Raw genomic sequence first — 24,171 nt, 5'->3', positions numbered from 1 at the left:
GGCAAGGTGAACAATTAATCAGTGAATTTTTAAGATGACTGTTTCATAGGGTGGTAAAATTCTGACTGCTGCCTGCTGCCGAGGGCAGTGCCCACAGGATGATGTGTTGTGTGCCTGTTTGTGTATGCACTGCCATCTTCCTGGGATCCAATGTCATCAACTGGTCAAGAAGAGGTGTCTAATGACACTTAACTGCTCCTGGATTTGTAAGCTTCTTCATCAAATGTCCTCACAGAAAGCTGTATTTGAGAAGCAGCAGATGACCTGGTACCAGTAAGAGTCCTTTATGAATGTAAATGTTTAGTAAGATATAGTCAGATTTTTAAAAGAACTTTTTCCACCACTAAGCCATTAAATTTTTTTCAAAGGCTACATGCATTCCAAGAACATTTACCAAAAAAGGCACAAGCATAACTGAGCTTATGGATTATGTAAAATTCAGCAGTCTTCATCTTCAGAGAAGGGAATTATCTGGGCTTTTCTGAAGATGTTAGTTCAAGACTGTAAACCTCTTTAAAAGAAGACATATTTCAAATAGCATTTTTCCTCCTCCTGAACCAGACTTGCCATGCACAATTGGTGCTTATGAGAGCTTTAAATTATTTTGGTTGCATAGTCACAATTCTGATAACTTCTTTTAAAGTTCACCTCATTATGAGGAGTAGCTTTGAGAGTTTTATATCTACCCATAAAACTTCTATAATCGTTCTTTGCAATTACACTAGAATGCACAACAATTAATTACATCAAATCCATCTCACAAAATGTTTACCAGTGAAAAGATTGTCATGGCTTTCTTTCTGACAATAAAAGAGTAGGAATTATTAGACACCTGTTGGGATTTTACTGATCTAACATTTCTGCAGCCAGGGTGTCTTGGGGCGACTTTATGATGTGTATCCCCTATCGCTGCTCTATGCCCAGAAATTAATTTTGTGCTTGTTATGATCATATTATTTTCCCTATAGGAAATAAACATCAGTTCTTGACAGGCATGGTCTTTAAACAATATTTTACATGGAAAAAATATTCCCAAGTGTTTTTTTCCTGTAAGAAACCAAGATCTGGATTTTTAGCTAGGTAGCTCCAATGAGGGACCTGCGCTTGCTGGGATTCACGTGCAGGGTCTTACCCTCAGAAAGTGGGGTACATCTACGCTGGTGTAGGTGCCAGGCATAGGACTAGAAGGCATAGGCTAAGAATTGGTATCAGATTAAACCATTCAGTTTCTCTTAAAGAAAAAAAAAAAAGAAGAAGAGGCTTCTGCAAATACTAACTTCACAGTGGAAAGTTTTCCACTGAGTAGGACCTTTCCCTCCCTTAGGAAAAGAGAAAGGGTTACCAGTGACATAAAATATAATTAATTATTCAGAAGTAAATGTAACCAGACTGATCTAATCACCTGTCTTCATATCTTTATTTCCCTTCACAGAGCCATGTTTGACTATGACAAGAGCAAAGACAGTGGCCTCCCAAGCCAAGGACTCAGTTTCAAGTATGGAGACATCCTTCATGTCATCAACGCCTCAGATGATGAATGGTGGCAGGCGAGGAGGGTCACTCTGGAGGGGGACAGTGAGGAGATGGGAGTTATACCCAGCAAGAGGAGGTGAGTGCTGCTTCCTCCTTCTTACCTCCTTGGCCATTATCTTAAAATATTTCAAAGACGGGGTGCGTCAATCTACTAAAAAACTGGGGGCAGTAAAGGAAAATCCCAGAGGTATTTCAAGAGTTGGAAGACACAATTTTTGCTGTGAGATTTAAAGCACTCAGGCTGTTGATAACTGTACTTGAAAAGAAACTCAGAAGGTGACTCAATTACTTGTAACTTCATAAAGAAATGGGAAAAGAAGGAGAGATCACTGTCCACCAAAGAGCTTCAGCAAAAAAAAAAGAATTACCAGAACCCAAGTCTAGGAATTTGCTCTGAATTTGAAGTGGAGCACATGTTGTAATGTCAGGGTGACTAGCCATTGCATCAAACTGCTGAAGGATGTAATGAGTGTCTTGACATTTTCAAATGAAGACTGTATGTCTCTTTTGAGAGGGTAATAGCATTAAACTTCTCAGCCTGTGTGATGTAAAATATGGTGCTAAGATATATAATGGTCATCTTTGGCTTTGAAATCTGTTAATTTAATCTCTGCCTGCATGGAAACAGATGGATAGTCAATATCACAGTAAATTTTTCATATAATGTAAATGAAGGAACTTTTATCTGCTCTCCAAGCTAAATCTGAATCTTTGTTTGGCTGTAATGGATTCGTGGTGACTTTCGGAGAGAGAACAGACATCTGAATCTTCCTCGTTCTTTGTATTGTCTATTCTGTCTGGATGCTTTTGTAAAATCAGCCACCAGTCTCTGATAGTATCAGAACTAGCACACAGACCAGTATTAGTTCCTGGCTCTGTTGATAGTTGCTATAGAAAGGTCAGGAACTGAAAGGGTAGGAGGAAAATTAAATCTGTCAAAACATGTTACATTTCTCTTTTGCAGCAATGCCATCATACTGAGTATGAACTTCCTATTCCTAGCTATGTCAGCTTTAGCACTAGTATAAAAATGTTCATGACCATTTTTTATAGTAGGGAAATGGGATGCTTGATGCTCTCTAGAGCACCTGCTGCTATTTCAAGAGAGTTGGCCAAGGTACTAATAGAGCTTATGGTACTCATTGCTCTAAATCATGTAAAAGTAAACTAAAAGGCTGTGAAATACCTCATTGACATGAGCCCTGAAAGGACCTTAATTTCTCTAATTATCATGTTTGAGTAGCATCCACACCTGGTTTTTCAGCAAAGAGCAATTTTGGAGTTGTATAATAGGTAGAAATAAAAGGTTAGGTTACAAGGTTAGGTTATAAGTTTTAAGATGGAAAATGTACCCATTAACCAGACCTAGTCTGTAGATATTGAAAAAGGAATACTTGCCTGCTATTCATTGCTGCAGTAAATACTGCTGTAATTACATGAGTGGATCATACATGGAAAGAGAGAGAAATGTATTTAATTAATACTAAGGAAGGTATGTGCACAAAGCTCACTCGCTGTCTGGTGCCTACTATGAAAAGGTGCAAAAAGCTGTCATACATAATAAAACAACTATGGAGGAGAAAAGGACAAAGCAAAGCTGCTAATTAAGATGTGGAATTGTATATTCTTTAAAGTGGAAAGCTGGTGTGTGCCTAAAGCTTATTGGGTTACCCACACAGTGGTGTGTGTTGTCAAGGTCAAAACCTAGAGGTTCTCTAGTGAAGGTCAGACATAGAGCCTAGGAATAATGTGGCTTTAGGGAGAAAACAGAATAAAAATAATAATAAAAAAAAAAAGACACAATATGAAAATAGGTTGGTTAGAAGCTAAAAATAAGAGTCTTGAATTTTAAAAGATGCAGATATAGTTACCATGCTCTCCACTTCTCATCCTTATTCTTCACTAGTGAAGCTGAGGGGCCTGGAAAAATCAATGGTATCTGATTTTCTGTCTGCATTAATGTAATGATACACCTGAGCTGGGGTGGGTGGAGGTTGCAGTTATTTCATAAAAGGTTTCAGTTGTACAAGGTTATTTTTTCCAATGCACTGAAAAGTGAGTATTGTTTCCTTTCTGTGGATTCTGGATGATTCCTGTGAGCCTGAGACTGATGTGCTCTTGCCAGCATCTTCGGCGGTCATTTACACCACCCAAGGGGAGGATGAGCAATCAGTGCACACAGGGCCAAGTTACAGAGAATAAAGCTAATCATACTTGCCAGATTGTGCTAATTCACAGTTAAATTTCCTCAGCAGGTGTGAGTTATTGACTGTAAGAGGATTAATCTAAAACAGAGTAGTCCTGGAATTCATTTGACCAAATACAGGCAGCTATGGCATGGAAATCCTCATTTAAGTTGCTGGCTCTAGGACGCTGTGTCTCTTATAGTTTATATGGGATTATTTCTACAGGCATTGCTTTGCATGTAATACAGCATGAGTAATATCTAGCAGTAAAATATTGTGATAGAAAGGAAGGAAGAAAAGAACATCTGTAGCTGTTTGTTGGGTTTGTCTTGCAAGCTAAATTGGCCATGATGTTTTAAATTGAAGAATTTTATATTTGTCTTATATTTTTCAATCCCCAGTTCATTTCTGTTCCCTTTTTTTAGGGTCTAGGGGGTTTTGGGGGGTTATGCTTGGTAGAGTTTGGGTTTGTGCTTAGATTCCTTTTTCTGCTTCTGGAATGCCATCCTGTGGTACTGTAACTTTTTTTTTGCACTTTGGGTCAGTGAGAGTCTGTACAGATCCAGGGATTATTAGTGCCAGGTTGAGTCTTTTAGCTGTCTGCTTTACTTCTGTGTTACTTCTACTTCCCTTAACTTCTGTCCAGCACCAGCTAAGATACAATTCCTGCATTTCCCATAAGTGAAATCATTATGGAATAGATCTGAAAGCCAGAGCTATTAACCACTTCAATTTTATTTTAGATATATATAGGTATGTATGTATGTATACAAATATATATGTATATATATGTATAAAAATGTGTGTATATATGTGTATATAAACACACAAAGTCCTAACAACTACACTATATTACTTCTTCGAGGTGCTGTGTAATGGTAATTGCTTTCCATGTGTTTAGGTTTTTATTTTTTTACAGGAGAGCCCATCATATAGTGACATTTTAGCATGAGCTGATTAGAGAAATTGGGAATGATTAATCAAGACTCCTTACTCTTTTTCTCCTCTATGACTTGTGTGCTATACCAGCAAAAAAAAATCATTATTTAGAAGTATAGAGGAGCTGCCACTCCCTATTCTCTCCAGGTTTTTGGATACATTACCAGACTTTACCTCTTAGTGGTTAAATAGAGTTTGAAAGCTTTTTTGTCATTAGATTTCAGTGCTGCTGCCAGCATGTGGATTTGTTGCCTTGTTTATGGTTAAATTGCCAAGTCAGGCTTTAAGAGGGAGTTTTGGAGGGCAGCACTGCAGCTGGAGGGGTGTTACTGAAGGAGGCACCACAAAGAAGTGAGGGTGGCCCCAAGTTTCTCCACTGATCTGTGCAAGAATCAAATCTTATGAAGCAGTGAGCCAATGACCTCTGTGGAGATTAAAACAAATTAAATTCTAAGTATCCTGCAGTTCTTAAATATAATTGCAAACATTTCTACATGTCAAAACAACATTTTGTCCCTTTGTCAGTGTGTATTTATTGTCTGATTATAGCTGTTGTTCTCAGCCACAGGACAGGAGTAGCCAGTTGGGTGGAAACCAAGTATAATGATACACAGGTGGTGTGGTATTATATGGTGTTGGTGTTGGGAAGCACGGGACTTCAGCATGAGAGGCTGCAAACTACTTCAGCTGTGGTTTAGCAATCACCAAATAGTTATTCTATAGTATCAATTAATCAACATTTCAGGCCAGATTTCTCCTCGTTCCACATCTGCCCAAAAGATTTATCCAAGCTATGTTTAAGATGACAGCACAATTGTATCAGGCAGAGTCTCCAAGGTGAGGGGATATAACCACCAGCCCTGTACCAATGTGTCATGCAGCCTGCAGTATTACCTGGTCACTGTATTTATGTATGTGAAGTGCTCCCTTATCATCAAAAAATGCTGTTTATACTAGAATGACCAACAGAATTGGATTTCCACTGGATTTTTTTAACATTTGGATATATATATATATATATAGATAGATTTAGTTTCCACATAATCTGTGCTTTTGATTTGCCTCATTGCCCTTCTTATTATCCATACCAAAAAAAAAAAAATCAGCTTCCTATAAAAGGGCAGCAGCAAGCTGAGCAGCCCATGTCTAAGATTCCCTCCCTATGGAAACACATCAGTTAAAGGGAATGAACAAAATGCATGAAACCAGTGTGCATAAGTTGGAGTGTATTAAATTCCTAGACAGATGCTCTAATACTAAAGAGACTTTAATTTGCTGTAGCATTGATTTTACGCCTCCAGTTCTTTTCACTTTTTCCTTACTGAGTCTCCACACAGGGACAAGCTCCTACATTGCAAGCCCTCCACAACAGCAACCTCCCACCTCACGAATGTCAAGCCTCAGTATTTTCTGTGGTGTGTGTATATCTGCCTGACTTGAGTCCGTGGGTCTGAAATGCTGCCTGAGATTTCACACAGATTGCCCCAGAATGGTTGAGCATAAATTCTCACCACTTTTACTACTGCTCCCACTGCAGCCAACAAGGATTTGGCCTTAAAACACTGAAATAATTACACTAATCTTGCTGTTGTCCTTAAGATGTGCAGTCGCAAACCTGCTGTCAGACTGGACATCATTCTAAGATACCCATTTTCAGGTAGTTTAAGTACATCTGACTGCCAAATGTTATGCAACTTGTATCTCTGTTATTACCAGCTGTAATAATACCAGCCTGATATTTGTGTTCTCAAATAGACAACATTCTCCCCACAAGTACATGTAGCCGTGCTCTCCTTTCAGAGCAAAGTGGGGGGAAAAGTACATAAAACCCAATGTTTCACAAGCATTTAAGGACAAGGAACAAGAGGTTTTCCCAGCACAGAAGTCCCTGTGGGCGAAAAGCCAACTTAAATTTGTTATTCTGCTCAGCTTGGCAGAAAGGCATGTTTATCCACTCAAGTGATTTTTATTTTTAATGGTTTCCTATAAATCGTCTACCTTTCTAAACAACCCTTAACATTTTAATCCTTAGATGATAAAACTTTTTAACGTGGCATAATCATGTAAGCTTTGTCTAAAATCATTTATCTGTCTATACTCACTAATCTAATTGGAAAAAATTTAATATGGAATTAAATTTGTATGTATGTGTAGGTATAAACATCTTCCTGTGCTCTTGCAATGATGTGAAACTTCTGTGCTGATGGAAAACAGCCGTTAGCTTTTAAACAGAATAAGGTTGTGCTACAATTTTATGAGAATTCACTTCCTAATATCATTAGGTCTGGTCTTTTCATAAATATTGACCAGGTGCTGAGCTGCTTTCTGTAAGCAAGGCACTGCAGATGGAGACTGAACCCAGAGCACATTCTCTCCTACTGAAAAATACATGTTTGGTGCAAAAATGCCACTTCCGGAATGCTCAAAGATAATTTTGAGAATAGGAATCTCCTGGTAAACTCAATCTCACATCTCACAGAGGATGGAAGCAATGAAAAGCTATGAACTGAGACCACATATTTGAACTATAAATAGTGTGTACATATTTTCACTTACCTTTCACTTGATAGGCAGGCAAAACAAATATAGTGCATGTGACCTGGAAATGGTGAAGCAAGACAAGAGACATACCAAGGTCTTTCAAGTGTCCATTTTACATTGCTTTCTTGTATTTGCTGACTCCCCTCACTACAGTTCTCATGCTGGATTTGAAAACAACTTTTATCCTGCAAAACACCTCAATGCCAAATCTGTGCAAATTAGGCTATTGTTGCCATTTTATTTCATTCTAGAAACAAGTTTGCAATTTGCATCTGTGTTCTACATCAGTGATGAACACTGTTGTTGAAGATTAAAGCATTTTTCACTTGATATTCTGCCTCTCCACTGTGAAGACTGATTAGTGCTTTTAGAAAGGCACTGACAGAGCTCCCAGTGGTCCAGCAGTGGGTGGGTGATCACAGTTCATGTCTTATTGAGTTATACTTGATTTTTTCTTGTTTGCAGAACTTATGAAGAACTCCAAGCCACATTTTGAAAAATCCCACAGGCCCATTATCAACAGCTACTTGTGCCCAGAAACACAAAAGCAGACAGACATTGCAGTGCAGTGAGTGTTGCATCCCATTAATAAGTTCCCCAGAAGAGGAGAACAGTATCCTAAAGAACTGAAATCTTGAACTTACTAGGGAGGGAACACTGAAGGCCGAAGTGTATTTTCAATGTACTGCTCCAGTTCTCTAGCTTTACATGGGAAGAAGAGAGTGAATCCTGACCATTTCTGAAATAAAAAGGGCCAAGAGGTATCTACTACCAGGAGTGTTTTCAAGAGAAAGTGAATATACAGAGTATACTCCAACTGTCCCAGATCTCAGATAATCGTAGATCACTTCCCTGTGCACAGCAGTGTTTCTGCAGGCAGCTATAATTGGAGAGTGGGTGGGAAGATGGAGGTGAAATTCCCGTAAGTTGTGCTAGGGTGATACTGTCTCCACATAGGACTCAGCGCTTTTCAGCTCCAGTCAGGTTTGAATGCTGGATGTAGGTTTCTTTGAACATTTCTTGAAACCTCTTTGAGTTTCAGTGACCCTTCAGGCACTTTTGAAAATGGGACTGAGCCATGAAGTTGTTTTGGAAATCATAGCCATGTTTCCCTTATCCCTTAGGCATAGCTCTATCAAGCAAATATATAATTAGAAAGTGTCATGGCAGCAATGTGTACATCAGGCAAGTCAGGGTTGCAAGTCTGGGCTCTGCGAATCTGGGAGGTAAAGTCCTCCCCTTCACTTCATGTTTTTGAACAACTCCCCATAATCCTGATTTGTCCAGCAGTGGTGATGGAAAAATGGTTACTGTGTTAAGTGAAACATTTCTTTCTTTAAGAGCAATTTTTTCAGCTCTTGGATCAAAATGTTGTTCAACTGATGGTCAGCTGCTGTCAACTAAACCAATGTAAGGAATTTACACTCATATGCTATTTCGACATTCACAGTGTCAGCTGCTGCAAATAACCCTTTGGACCTAAACTCCTTTCTTCTTGGGGAAAATAAAGACAGTCAAGTTTAGTTTTCCTTAAATATAGCAATTACACACCTGCAAAAAAGTGGTAAAAGTGTTTGAATAGTGTTCCTTTAAAAAGTGCCTTTTCTAAGAGCTGGATCAAAAAATCTAGAAGAGCAGAGATTCTAAACTTTGTGTTCGTCAATTTAGTTCCCTTTTTAGCTCTGTCTATGGCAAAAGTGTCCCAGTAGCTCAGATGAGAAATTCTGAGAACATCTTAGTTCACTGAAGTCCTGCAGCCTGACCGTTTCAACAAAGATGAAATCTTTGGAGAACCAAAGCTAAATTCCAAAAGCTCTCCAGAGCGTGTAAAACTAAAGCTTTTCAGAAATTTAGGTTCATTCCTTCAGGCAAAGGAGAGGTATATTCCTGACACCAGAGCAACCCACTGCCACAATGCAAATTCCAGACCAAAAACATGAAGGCAATAGAGCACCTGAGCTGAAGCACTTTATGTTATAAATAAATGGGCAAACCCATTCATTTTGTCCCAGCCTTTTGCAAAGAGCTGACCCATTTTACTGACAGTTCAGGCAGCAACAGTAATATAGGCAGCCTGAGACACAGAAAATTTCAGCTTGTAATTTTACAGTTCAGCTAAATTATAAGTAACTGAGAACAGTTCTATTGTGGAAGGTGTCACACAAATTGTAATGGGAGGCAACATTGTGTGCTACCCTTAATACAGTGCCAGATGATGAAATGTTTGGAACATTCAGTAGGCATGCTGAGCAGATATGAACATCGTTGTTATGTTTGCCTGAAGGACTAGTGGCACTTAATGGCATTATTTAAATGCTTCTCAAAGCAATGCAGAATGTTTCTGCAGCTCCTCATCTGTCTGCTATGCCTCTAGAAAGCAGCGATGCCTCCATGGCTGCTAACGCAATTATTACAAACTTCACAAATAAGATTCACTCTTCAGGGTTAATTTCCAAATTTCTTTATGCAGTGAATAAGAAATTAAGTTAAAAGCAGAAGCTTTAAGAAGTTAGGCAGGGCTGGAATGAGTTTAAATGTTAACACAGATTAATAAGTTGAATATTGTGTTCATTTGTGCTAATTATTTCCTCAGAAGGCATCCATCTTATTTAGGCAATTACACAGCCTCAAGTCTTCATTTCTTACCGGTACTACCAAGGGACTTCATCTGCTAGTTCAGGTTTGAGACTGTTCATGTGTTTTTAATAACATAGATTTAGTTTGAAAGATGCACTTGAGCTGTTTCCATGTGAATATTCCACACTTGCAGAGAAATGCATTTAATCTAAATTTAAACTGTAGCTATAGTAACCAACATTCACTGTGTTTCAGGAGGGCATATATAAGCCTACTCAGACAGAAGGAAACATGTTGTGTTAATTATCATTGTATCAAAACACTAGAGTTTGTATTTTGGAAAATAATTATCAGAAACTATGTATTCCTACTACCTGGCTTAGAAAGCAAGAGATTTGCAGGAATGTATTCTAATGTCTCTTATAAGGCAGCTTTGCTGGATTCCATGGAGATTTCCTAGAGTAATTCCCAGTCTTGGACAAATAGGGTTAGTGTTTCAGTTTCAGGTAGATGATCACATTTTTTCACTTGAACCAGTCAATGATAGATTGTGTAGATGATTTTCCAAAGGTAGGAAACATCACTAATATAGTAGTGTCCGTATTAAACAAGGTGAGTAAGGACATGTCCTTGTTTCATTCCTCTGACCACAGAACTCTAAATGTTGCCTGATTTTTGAACAGCTTAAATCAGAGAGAGTAAATCTATCCCTAGCATGCTTTTCCCACACTCCCATGTGTGTTGAGAGGCAGTGCTGTTCTGCTGGTGTAGGGCAGCCAAGACTCCTCAAACCCAGTCCCACATTTGCCAGAAAACTGCTGCCTGGCTGAGGAAGTGACCTCTCTTTTCAATGTATGAAATTTGCTTTAAATGTTTGCTTTATGTATAGTAAGCTGCCAGTGGTCTTGGGAGAGCAGGTATCAAACACTTCACACAAAGTGCTGCTATAATCAACATGTGTTTCTTCACTTGTGTTTTCTTTTCCCCAGAGTTGAAAGAAAAGAGCGTGCACGTTTGAAGACAGTGAAATTCAACGCCAAACCTGGTGTAATTGATGCAAAAGGGGTACGTAAATAGTGAAACCTTTAGAAATTGCACTTTACAATTGTTTTATAAGTTTCAGAGTAGAGGAAATTTTAGCAGCATAAGGAATTTTTAGGTTGTTGCAACCAAGACCTGCAGGAAAGTGAAATGTAGATCAGAGATGAGCATGATAAAATCTTCAAAATAATTAAATATGCTTTTTATAATAGTACTGAATGACAGTGCCTCCTAAGAGAAAGATACTAAGAAAATAGAGCATTCCATGATAGCTATGATTTTAGTTAAATGATGGATAGAGAAGAAAAGACATTAAAAATGAATGCAGATGGATAACAGTTTAATGCAATAGGACCAGAAGTGTAAAATCCCTGGCTTCAAAAGCTGCTAAATCACAAACCAAAAGTTGTAAGGTACGAAGTCGTGGATAGTAAAAATTAGGGTTTGGGTGTTCTGCTTTGACAGTTGTGACAGACATTGAACACAGGTGTGTTTCACACCAGGTACACTATGGCCAAAACAACACAAAACATGCAAGTTCCCTTCCACCAGCGCTGCCTGGACAGAACAGTGTTCCTGCTGTTGCTGCTCCACAGAGCTGCTTTACTGTGCCCAAGTCAGCAGTTCTCGTTAGCCTGATGGCACTATCCTGTCTGGTGCCATCTGGCTGGGAAGTATTACAGCATGAGAATGCCCACAGTCCTGGCTGTTAAGGTATATTTTTCTGCAGAAGTGTAGCTTGCAGTTGTAGCAGTAGTGAATACTTGACATTTGCAGGGATTTATTTTTGAAACCCGTCCAATTGGCATGTTTGGAATTTACAAATGAGGGCTTCTGTGAGCAAACTAGGAGACAGATTCAGCAGCCATCAGGGAGAAGTCCTGCTTGGCTGCAGAAAACAGAGCAGGGCCAAAACTGTGTCATGAGCGGACACGGCCATAGGTAGGTGTTGGCAAGGCAAATAAGAAAGTGGTTCAGCAGGTCCCTTCCAGAACTGCTGTTCCTGTGGTCTTCTGCCTAGTTTGAAATTCTCATTCTTAATCTCTTCTTCCTTCAGTTTCCCTCCATAATGGTAATACTAATAGTTCCCTTATTCCCATTTACTCTGTCCTTTCAGACAGATTAGCAGGGTAAGAAATTCCTCTTGCTGTGGGCACACAGTTCCTAGCAGAGGGGTTCCCAAGTCTCTACATGCCAGCAATATTTCAGACTTGCAAATGCTTCCCTGTTACTGCTCTACAGAACAATTCCTGAATTCAATGCAAAGGCAGAATTATTGTACTGACTGAAACAAGTTTTCCAGACTTACAAGGCACATGGAACTATGCATTATTTGCACATGCAGATAACTTGGTATAAAACATGTAATAAAATGCACTAAGAACAGACTGATTCATCTCATTGCATTTCTTCAGAAGTCATAATTCCATTTTTTGGTTTGAAATGACCACTCTCCACAACCCTGTAAATTAATGTTGCCACTTATTTTAAGAGATAATAATTTTTTTATTGCCAATGAAATCACTTGTTAAATGCCTATTTCCCATATATAATCAAAGCTGTAGGGGAATAATTCAGTCATATAACTAATGGTCCCTTTTCAAGTGATTCTGTCAAGAATTTAATTACCTCTTGAGTCCCCAAATTGTTTTTCCATTTTTGTCATCAGTGTAACATTACTCTTCCAGCCACTCAACATCAGTGTTTGATTCATTGTTTAGGAATTTGTGTAATTACAGACTAAGACCACTGTACCCTTTTGGGACCAAACCTTCCACATGAAATGAGATATTTGAGTACACACGTATGTATGTAGATTTTAGGTGTCAGTATTTCCACTCAGTCTTACAGTGTCCAGAAAACAAGTGGTGTAAGCTGTCTAAGAGTCCATGCTTTACTTCTTTTACTTTTTTTTTTTTAAACTCTGGAAGAAATTTAGCTCAGGTAAACAGATCTGCAGTAGGCCCAGGAAAATGCTTTTGTTACAAAATCAAGCTAAAATTCAGATAGGAATGAGCTTATGTGTGTCTGTGGCACCTTTGGCTCATACATTCATGACTGTGTTGGCAAGTGTAAAGGTCTTAGTTTACTCAAAAGATGAAACTGAGAGAAATATTTTCATGGAATATTTCTGAATTTGGACAGGAGATGTGCATGAAAGCATTTAAATAATAATAATAGTAGTAGTAATAATAATAATAATAATAATACCCCAACTGAATACAGAGAATCCTTGGGGATTTTGAACATGTAAAGGTGTACCCTACTGCAATTTTACCTGAATCATCTCACTAGCCCTGACTCCTTTCTTCCCCTGAGAAGCAAAGGTCAAGAGCTAATAACCCACAGCAAAGGTTCCTGAGGTAATACCAAAATTTCTTTGCGATAACTATGATTTTGAAGTAGAAACTGTCCACTTATTCTGTGGGTTTATAGAGTCTTATGCATTTTCATCTGTTTATACCTCATTTTTAATCCCAAATCTGGAGATAAGATATAAAGAAAGTGTTACAGATAAGGTGACATTTGTAGTTGATCAGTTCCTTGTGTCTCACTGAAAAGGTGTTTAAGAATGCTCAGCAATATAGTTGACAAATCTGTTTGTAAGGAGAGCTAAGGGGTAATTTTTCCAAAGGCCCACAGTTCCTCTTTTTCGGACCAAACTTGTATGTTACTTCATCTATAAAATGAGCTCAGCACTTTTTAAAAATGATGTGATTTAGAATATTTATATGACTTTAGATTTGTTTCATTGGATTCCTCCCATCCATGCCTTGTGAAATTAGTCTACAAAATCGGGATGGATACAGGAACAGGGAATGTGAATCAAAATTAGGGAACTCTAGGGAAACCTTCTGGTCTGAAGTTTAAATGAGGCAACGGATAGACCTTTTCACGCAATGCATAATTAAATTCCCATGCTCATTATTACAGGATATTGCATAAAAAATAAATAAGCTTAAAAGAAATTAGGTAGGTTAGCAAGTAGCAAAACTAATGACAACTTTAAAACTTCTGTCCTGTAACTCAGACTATATTAATTGTTGATTTCAAGATGACATGGTATAAAGCAGAAAGGATCATATTACTTCTACTTTTCCTTTTAAACATCTGTTATTGGACAGTGTCAGAAAAGCTACTGGGCTAACTGGATCTCTGGCTTAACCTAATAGGGCTACTTCTCTTTCATGTTCTGTTAATTTTGACCCAAAGAAATGTATTTGTTCAGGCTCAGAGACATCATCAGGATCCAGGCCCCGTTAACACTTTTAAAGATACCAGACCAGTTAGAGATGTTAAAATCTATGTAGTAAGGAAAGGAATACAAATATGGGCATAAACAGTTTCATTTCACCAAGCAAAGATTGTGCTTACATCATGTTGACCAAGTTCAGCCTCTGTCTTCATTCATAGAATTGCTGTAGTGAACTTCAGCAGCTTTTGTGATTGTTACTGAAGGTGGCTGGCACATCAAATCCACCGGTCCCCTGCTCTGGTTCCCTATGGCCACTCTCTGCTGCTGCAGCAAAGGACAGGGTTTCCAGGACACTGGAAACATAAAAAATAAAAGATAAATGAGGACAGATAGCACAGTTATAATTTCCTAAGCATTTGCTTTCTCAGTCTTTGGGGCTCACTGGTCTATGGATAATCAATGGAAAATGGAGCAGCCCAAAGGTTTATGTCTGATATTTTTGCTGGAGGAAGCCAAAGTTATGTAAGCACAAACTTCATTATAAAGTATGTTTTATGCTATGTTGAACTCAAGATCATATCCCATATCATATCTTCTGATGCTCACCTTTGCACCAAAAGGAGCAGAGCATGTGAGTAGCTGTGAGCAGGGTTATGTATCTGCCAAAGCAGCATACTGAATTCTTGGTAACTCTCCCTACCACAGGCTTCAGACTGAGCAAAAATAGCCTTTCCTTTTCTAATCCTAAAACTCACAGTTGTTGAGGGCTTTTCAGACTTTTTAGTGAATCAAACAAAGTGTCAAGTGATGGAAATATTGCAGGGGGGAAAGAGATTAGCCAGTAATCTGCTTTTTCCTTAACTGTTATAATTATAACAGGTCTTTCAGGAGACAAAAATAGCACATTTGCTTTTATCCCTGTCAGATCACATACACTTCCTTGACTGTCTCTCGAAAATATTCTACAGTTGAAATGATAGCTCTTGGAAAGGTCTTTAGCAACTTCTCAGTTTTGCTAATATTTATGGGTGTTGCCTGTTTCCAGAGATGTGTTGAAATATCAGGAAACATATAGATAAAAATTTTATGCAGAGAACTGTTTTTTTACACCACATGCCTTTTCATTTCACACCTTATCTGGCCAGTGACTCCAGAATATTGCCTTATCTACAAATACTCTATGTCATTTCCCAATGAAATGAAAGGGATGTCTCCCACAATCTCCATTTTTAACGCGTGAGTCAGGGTGTGGGGAGATATTCAGCCCATGTTTACTGGGAAGCATTTCCAGATGGGTGCCTGCCCTAGTGAGGTTGCTCAGCAGGGTGCTGAACAGGGATGAGGTGCCTGCCAAGAAAAGGGACTGCCCCATCCCTCCAAAATCCCTCCCAGCTCCGCTGCCCATCAGTAGTTCAGGTTCTGGGCTGTGACCCACACCACACTGCTCCATCATTACCCATTAGGTTTTTTTCTATTCACTTAGCTTGGCATCCACAGTTCTTTTCAGATTCCAGTCAGATCACCTACATCACACTGAGCCGGCTTCTTCAGTTGCCTCCAAATGAATTTTTTGCAACAGTCAGAAGCTTAATAGCATTTAATATTTCTTATGTGCAGATTCTGTTTACAGATCCCACAGATGCCTGAAATGTAAGGTCATCCTCTTGCTTTATGGTCATGTTAGCAACACTGCACTGAGGCATGAAAGGAAAAAGAGAAACCTGACTGAGCAAATTCAGTATTGTGGGGTAAACAAAACCCTCTGCATACTTAATGCACCTCTCCTCCAAGTGTCAAAATCCAGTGACTGACAGGACTTGATACACAGTTTATTAAGTATTTGGAGGGGGGCAGGAGGGAAAGCCAAACAAATAAACCTACATATTTCCAAACCATTATGCTCTAGAAAATCATTATATTTTCAGCCCTAGTCATCAAATCAGAGAAAAACTAGTCTTTAGAGACCTCAAGTGGTCGCCTCTGCCCTGAGGTTGTCTGTAACATCCTCCTATCTCCCAGAATTGTCTAATCTCTGCTTAAAGATCTGCCACAACAGATATTTCATATTCTTCCCAAACAGCCCACTTCAGTGCTTTACTCTCCTCAGTCTTAGAAATGGCTGAACTGCTGCAGTTTAACCCTGTTTTTATTTCTTCTTCTCTGAGTGTCTATGGAAATTGGATTGTTTGTCTTCATCACTAAGCAGAAGCTGCAGTCACACCTGCCCTGGTCTCAGGTACAGCATCTGTGCTAGTGGTTCACCGGGGCAGATCGGGGTGTATCAATGCAGAGAAAAAGGCAATTACCTCAATTTAATCCCTGATTGTCAGAAAAAAAGAGTAACAATCTATTAGGTTGTCTATACCCTCTCTCTGCCTAATGAAGATTTTTTCCAGCATCAGTGCTTTACTAGGCATCCATTTTCTAAGTATGAAGATTCACCACTCTAAGGGATAAGCAATTCTGTAATCTGTAATCTGAAAGTTTTCCACATATGCAGTGGATTTTCACCAACTTTTCTTTGCACTTCTTTTCTAAAGATATTTGACACAATTAATAGATTTCTTAAAGTGATTGGTATTGTGGCAAACATAGAAGTAGAGGAAAATCCACAACCTGAGTACATTCAAAAAGCTGCTGATTTGGAGAGCTCGTTAACACTCAGTCGGTAGTTTCCAGGGTCATCATTCCCAGAGAGGCAAATGAGATCCCTCACTGCAGGTTACAGCTTCCTCAGGAGGGGAAGCAAAGGAACAGGCACTGATCTCTTCTCTCTGATGACCAGTGACAGGACCTGAGGGGGTGGACTGAAGCTGTGTCAGGGGTGGTTTAGGTTGGATATTAGGAAAAGGTTCTTCACCCAGAGGGTGGTTGGGCACTGGAACAGGCTCCTCAGGGAAGTGGTCACAGCACCAAACCTGACAGAGTTCAAGAAGCATTTGAACACTCTCAGGCACAGGGTGTGACTCTTGGGGATGGTGCTGTGCAGGACTGGGAGTTGGAGTCAATGATCCTTGTGAGTCCCTTCCAGCTCAGGATATTCTATGATTCTATGGTTTTCTCTCTGTTGAATTTAAGTTCTATCAAAGGCTGTAAGACCTCCAAAATGGGGTAACACTGGGTGTCATGGAAGAATCAGATCTCAGCATTGTTCCTGTTTGTGGAACAACTTGTTTCTGGGAGATGACTTCTTCCCATATAGGAGTGTGCTGGTTATAACACCAGCAGGAAATTAAACTCCAAATAAGCCACTCCCACTGGCTGACTTCCAGTACAGGTGCCCAGCTTTTCCTGCTGAATCCACACGCCCCAGGGATGATGTGCATGGTGTAGAATAACAACTTGGTCACATGCTTACAGCGCTAAACTCCACCCCCCTGTCTGTAGCCAGGACAGGAGGAAAATCTAAATCTCATTTGTCCAACTGCCCTTGCTCTTTCATGAATTTTCACATCCTCACTGCTCTGTATCCACACTTCATGATAGCTGGGGCTGATGCCAAGTAGTGGATGCTGGCTGTACTTTTGGATTGACCTGAGCCTGCAATATTGGGCTGTCCTGACCATTCCCCTTGAGCTGAACACTTTTTGCTCAGCATTTCTCCAAAGTACATTAGAAATACTGCTGTCATCAGCATCTGTTTCACTCATGTGCTGAAGCAATCAAATAAAATTCAAATTATAAAACAGCACATAGCCAGAAAAATTTAACTGTACAGATTCTTGTTTCTCCAGGTTATCTTGAGGCACTCCACAAAAGATGTGGTAATTTAGTAATAATGCCTGTTGAGCCCAGGTACAGTCAAAAATAAAGGAAAACAAGTGAGTCTTCAGTCTTAATTTGTATCATGGTAGCAGCGTTGACTCTGGCAGGAAACTGGTATGCCTTAAAGAATCTGTGGTTTTAAGAAGGTGAATCAGTTCTAGAATTAGTGAAAAAAATAACTGTCAGGTCAAATTTGAGGCTTTTACCCATCTGAAGAAATATGTTTCCATAGCTTTCTTTGAAAAATCCAGTAGAAGTAGAGTATTTGAAAGAATTTCTTTCAAACTGAAAGAAAATATTAAAGTAAAAAATCTTAGGGTCTGTTTTCCATATTTCATTTTATTGCAAAGTACAAATTCTAAATATCAGCCATCAATTTGTAAGCATAATGGATTAGAGTAGAAAATTTGACAAATAGTGGATTTGTCATTGAATTTATCCAGATGATGAAAAATATTCCTGCCTATTGGCATTTTGTCAGTCAACGAAAATACTAAGAGTAATTTTTTTCTGTTAATGAGCAATATAAATACATGCATTTTATAGATTTTATAGATTCTTCTGTAATTTTTCTGTAACCTTAATAATTGTGTGGAGTTTTATTTATAAGATAATATTGTTTCTTAGGTGGCCATAATGTTAGGGACTACAGTATCTGTACTTTCTATCCCACAAGAAGTTTGTGCCATCCCTGCTTAGGTAAGAGAAATTTTTAGGAGACAAAAAAGATATGTAATGCAATGTTTAAATCAGTCACAGATTAAATATAAAACAGTGAAAATTTGCTAGCACAGGTAAAATACTAAAGTTTACAGCTGAGAGTTAATTGCTTTTCTTCTAAGCTGTTCCAGCAGAAATTTGTGCTGAGTTGAACTTCATGTGTGGTCTATTTTTATAACTTGCTGTCTAATATCCTGAATTAAATAGTAGGAAGTTTGTATGTATGTATAGATAATGTCATAGTTACTTGGGTTTTCTTCTAAAATAATTGGTTAAAAAGAAAAATTTATAGTATTGGCAGTAGGTATTGTCAAAGAGTTAGAAAGAGAGCAAAGTTTTCTTCTAGTAAGATATCACACAAAGATCCAGAAGTGTGGAGTTAAGCGTCAGCACTTATCCAGAAGAGAGATGCTCTATATTTCACATCTTTATTTCTGACTCAGTTAAATTTAAGCACCTCAGTGGTGATTGCCTTAGTGACTCAGAGACCATGTTTGGAAGGTTATAGGGACACAGGAACTGTCACGTGGGTCAAAGCCACAGTCCATCTAACTTGATATCCTGCCTGTGAGACTGCTCATGTGAGATGCATTACTGGAAGATGTAGGAGCTTCACCTCCTACACAAACCTTAAACCAGTCTCTTAGAGATTGACTTTGGGTTTTTTTGCCCATGTCTCTATTTATTATGACTTTAACTGTAAGGCCTAAGTAAATCAATGTTTTAAATTAAAACCGTGAGCCTGGCATGATTTACTTCTCCTGAGCCAGACCCTTGCCTTCATTCAGCCTGCTACACCAGTCACTCTTCCTTTAACTCAAAAGGGAAGTTCAAAAGATTATCTTGTCCAACTGTCTTTCTAGAAGTATAGTTTGAAGGCGTGCAGGTATTGTAAATCTTTCTCCACTACTCCATAACAAAATAAGAGTAATAAAGGTCTTTATACAACTTATTTTTGTGCAATGGTCCATTTAATGCAGTAGTTTGCACTTGCACAAGTGCACAGCACTTGATTGCATGAATGTTTCCACAAAAAATAGTTTTAAATGAGGAAGTTGGTGGTTTTTTAATAGCACAGATAACCAACACCTTCTGCAGCTTTATTTAATAGTGAAATTAATTCAAAAGACTGCATAGAGAACAAAATCCTCAATTTCATTTTAAATTCTAAAGAGCACTAGCAGTCAACTGGGAATCAGAGTTCTGAAAAAGATTTTTTAAAATACCTGATCATAACTGAGGAATGAAGATCAAGTGGATAAAGGTCCTACAGTATATTGTAGGAGAACCTGTGGGTCTGGGTGATCAGATAGTCCCAAATCTTTGCCAAGTGCACACCAATGCTATCTTTGATCTCTGGGGCTCTTTTGACATCGTTGTTGCACAAAGGGTGCTGGGACAGGTTCACATGTGCAAAGATTTATTAGCAGGATCAGTAGCTGATGACATACATCAGCTCTATTTTCCTTTTTGGGAAAAGATATTGACCAGAGTAGAGGAACATTTAGGACAACATTGCCAAGCATCAAATACATTTTCCGACTCCCGCTGGAGACGTGAGGAAGGAGAGGAACACCTTCACACTGCCCATATGGCTGCGGTGAGCTTGGCTAGGTCCAAGCCCACGCTGGACCACAGCACAACTCTGAGGTGCTGGGTCTGTGATCATCTCATCACAAAAACACGGATGTTAGAGCTGGAAGAGGCTTGTTGTTTAGCTCTTTTCCCTTCACCACCCCCTTCTCTCCAGGCACTGCAGTGTTATTCCCCTCAGTACTTAAGATTAGCAGATTTGTTTTAAATGTGAAAAAATCATCTAGGCTTTTCCACTTCCCTTGGGGCAGATTATTCTACATCCAAATTGATTTTACTGTCAAGGAGCTTTGCCCTTTCTTATTTTCACACTATCAGTTTCCAGTGCTGCTGTTTGAACAATTCCTTCCCACTATCTTGGTGTACAACCTTCAGATATGTGTAAATTACCTTGGCTGTCACGTAAGCAAGATTTATGTTGGTGTTTCATCTTGCTAACAATGATATCATGCAAATTAGCACAGAAGAGTACTCCCTTCATACCTTGCACCAAGTTAAATACAGGTTTGCAAAACTAGAAATACTGGTTTTACATGTCTTCCTGAAAATCTATTAGTGTTTCTTCTCCCCTGGTAGTTTATGTTGGTTTTAACTGTTGTTTTGTTAGGAATTAAAATTGAGTTGCTGGCAGACAAGTAGCAATAAGTCTTTAAAAAAAAAGTTATTAAAATTTCATACTCATGAATACTAAGCCACACTACCGTTGTCTGGAGAAGCTAGACAGCATGGAGTTTTTAATCAGGCTTTTACTTTTTCATTTTGAATTGCCAGCACCCAGATCTCTCTACAGCTTCATGGGAAAACTAAGCAAGCAGAGTTACTTTCATCTAAGCTTCTTCTCACCCAGCTGTTTCTCACTTGTTGAAACAGATCATGGTGCAAAAATTCGATAAGGAGTGACTGTAGCCCAGGACTGAAGTATCTAAGAAAACCAAAGGCTGAACTTAACAGAATAGGGATGTCCTTCCCCTCGTATGTCATAAAAAATCATAGGGAAGTTGGCAAGTGCTGCTTGCCAGCATGTAATTGTGTGTGCAGACTGAGAATGAAAGATCTACATCTCAAAGAATATACTCTGTGATCTCTGCACAACCAGGCTTACAGCTGCCACTAACAACTCCTCAGTTTATCTTCTGTGTGTCTGCCTGGACATCATGAAGTGCTTTCTGTGTGTGTGAACCCAGGCCATGGCCAAGTTTGGGGTTACACCAGGAAAGCAAGAATGGCTCAGTAGCACTGGCAATCCTCTAGACTTGGTCACGTCATTTAACCTGGAGATTTCAAATTCATCATGGCTTGGGATGGCCAGGTGAAAAAGCCCATTATAAAACCAGTGCGGTGATATATGTGGTTCCAAGGAGAAATAAGACTGAGTATATGTTACAGACCAAAAATTTTCTTTCTGGCATCAGTGCAAATTTTTGGTATGATGGGAGGGATTTAAAATATATAATATAGAGGTCTATAAAATCAAAATATTTAAATATAGGGATTTAACAGTGTTTGAGTTCCCAAACCATTATTAAAGTCAGTGTTCAAATGAGTAAATTAATCTCCCTACTACAAAAAGTGTCAATTAAATATAGAGGAAAGGATTGAAGAGATATAATGTTGATAGCAAATCTCGTAGATTCATGTAGAAGGGCATGTATGTGAGGGATTTTCATTTAACTTAGGCCAAAATCAGGTATTAAAGAAGAAGAATAAGAAAACCACATTGCAGATTAGAAGCAGTAAAAGTAATTTCTCATATACACTGCTAGACTGATCTGAGAACAAAACTGACATACCTAATCATATAACATAAAAACTAGGTTAAAGCATGGCTCAAACCTGCCTAAAATTAGATGGTATATGAAATTCATCTACACCCTGTAAAAGAGAATTTCACAGCCAGTGCTCTGGAACAGCTTTCTCTCAGGTGATCCCTGTACACTGGTTCCCAGCTCATGACTGAGGATAAGCATTTGTTGAATGGAATAGAAAAAGAAAGCATTCCCAAAGCAGTTGGGAGTTTATTGGCTTTGAGAGGATAGAGCTGTTAGAGCACCATAAAAAATATTTCCCCAACATATTAGGATCTTCTGCAAAGCATAAAGAGGACAACCTCTGTCAAGGGCACATCTGCACTAAATAGTATGGGTTGGATCAGCTACACTATGAAAAAAATTTGGGAAGAAGCTCAAAGTAAATAACAATATAGTTGCCTATTGCAGTATGGTATGACTATCAAATTACTGTTTTTTATGATGTTTACCACTATAAAGCAAATTTTGAAATTAGACTGTTTATTTAATGTTACATGAAAATTTCCTTTAAAAACCACTACCCTATTAGCTGATGAGTAACATATATATATGGCTGCTGAGCCTAGGGAAAAACATTTAGAATACAAAACTGATCTTGACACAAAAAAAGTACCCAAGTGAGTTCTTGAGAAGAAGAAACACACAGTGGTTTAATGTCTGTCACAACCAGGGAAGGTTGGTGTGTGTAACCCAGGCTTACATAACTGGGGACATCTGGGGATACTTGATCAAGCAAGAGTGCACAGTGCACATCACAATTATTTTTCTTGGCTTCCTCAAAACAGTGTATGCTTAAGTAGTATCAAACGAGAATTCAAGCCAGGACATCAGTGAAAGCTTTCCTCCACTTTTTTTTTTCTGAGAAGGAACTCTTTTCCATCACAGATCAAGTGATGTGAATGATGTCACTGCTCTGTTGTCAAACCATTGAAAATTTCATTTGCCTTTTAGTCTTAGGCACTTTCCTGTTTAAAGTGCCTGCTACTGCCATTTCCTAGGTTAGTGATGATCTATGTGAAGTGATAGCAGTGACATATAGAAGTAATCTGTTGTAAAGGATTTTCATGGCAACTGAAATGCCTGAGTTATTTGCCATTACAGGTTTTTACATTATCATGGCAAAGAACCTGCTACTTACAAGGAATCCATTTCAAGCACTTTTTCACTGACTTTCAGAAACTCTGCCTGCATAAATGCTGTTGAATCAGGCTAAGCTTCCTATCACAATTGCAATTCCAGTTGCACACAGCCTTTGTATCAGGCAGAGAGATGTAGGCAAATACCTCGGTCTCATTTATCCTACAGCTATTTCACAGCTTTCCAGAAGCGTAGGGAGCCTATGGCTCCAGAGTATTTGACAAGTCCAACATTTCCATTGTATAGAAATAAATTTCTCAAATATACATCTGAGTTTTGCAGTTTAACCTTGCCATAGATCCTCATATGCATGATCCTTCCTTAAAAAAGAACATACACACTCAGTGTTGGTCTGTACTTTTCCACCAATAGAGCAGAATCTGGAATTAACATTGGAGCAAAATCTGGAATTAACATGGTGTGCGCAATAGAAACATGGTTTTATTCGGTGTGAGTCTCTCTCTTCTCTTTGCCTTGTCTCTATACATTAGAGATATAAATCATGATGTCTGTAAGAAACATTTTCTGGGTGTCAGCAGGATTTCATATCCTTAAGGTGGAGACCATCAGCCTGAGTTTAATCCCACTCATATTGGATACAAAACCAAAATCAAGGCTCTTGTCTTTGATTTCTTGCGGAGAAACATGCACTTAATTTAAGAAAATAAACACTTGGTAAGCTCCTTCAGTTAATACCAAGGACTAATTATATCTATAAGTTTGCAGAGTCTGACCCATTTTAACATTTTATAATAATTTACAGTTTCTTTGTTATTTTAAATATAAACCCTCAGACTACACCATGATAGTATATATGGTCATTAACATGAATATACACATTGATTAATCTATACAAATATTATCACATACATAAACATATTTGGTTATGAGTATTAATATAACTAGATCAGCTTTATTTTAGGAACAAGGCTTTTTACTGGTGTAAATGCAGTGGCATAGTTGCACATGATAGTCATCTGCTATGAATGGCCAGATTTTGATCATCCAAATTGAAGTGGAACAATATTTTTTTTAAAAAGCAACCCAATATTTGAAACTGCAAAAGGAGAAAAAGTTTACATAACACTATAAAATACCTGTCTAATTTGGTGTATACTGTTAGATCATGCATAAG

The 24,171-nt window shown here is 38.5% G+C and overlaps 1 protein-coding gene across 34 annotated transcripts in view; it reads left to right on the top strand.

The window, feature by feature from the left end:
* The window catches only part of DLG2 (discs large MAGUK scaffold protein 2), a 998,396-nt gene that overhangs the window by 946,293 nt on the left and 27,932 nt on the right, over positions 1-24,171 (top strand). For all 34 annotated transcript variants that reach the window (XM_042024070.1, XM_042024069.1, XM_042024064.1 and 31 more), the window contains 2 exons: positions 1,433-1,609; positions 10,766-10,841. In XM_042024070.1, the coding sequence (XP_041880004.1) occupies positions 1,433-1,609; positions 10,766-10,841 (253 nt within the window). The remainder of the gene's footprint in view (positions 1-1,432; positions 1,610-10,765; positions 10,842-24,171) is intronic.

Source organism: Corvus kubaryi, unplaced genomic scaffold (genome assembly GCF_017639235.1).
Source record: "Corvus kubaryi isolate FWS band 111438036 unplaced genomic scaffold, C.kubaryi_AGA036_p1.0 37260, whole genome shotgun sequence".
Lineage (NCBI taxonomy): Eukaryota > Metazoa > Chordata > Aves > Passeriformes > Corvidae > Corvus > Corvus kubaryi.
Note: the sequence above shows the minus strand (reverse complement) of the source record. Positions and strands in the feature narration are given on the sequence as shown.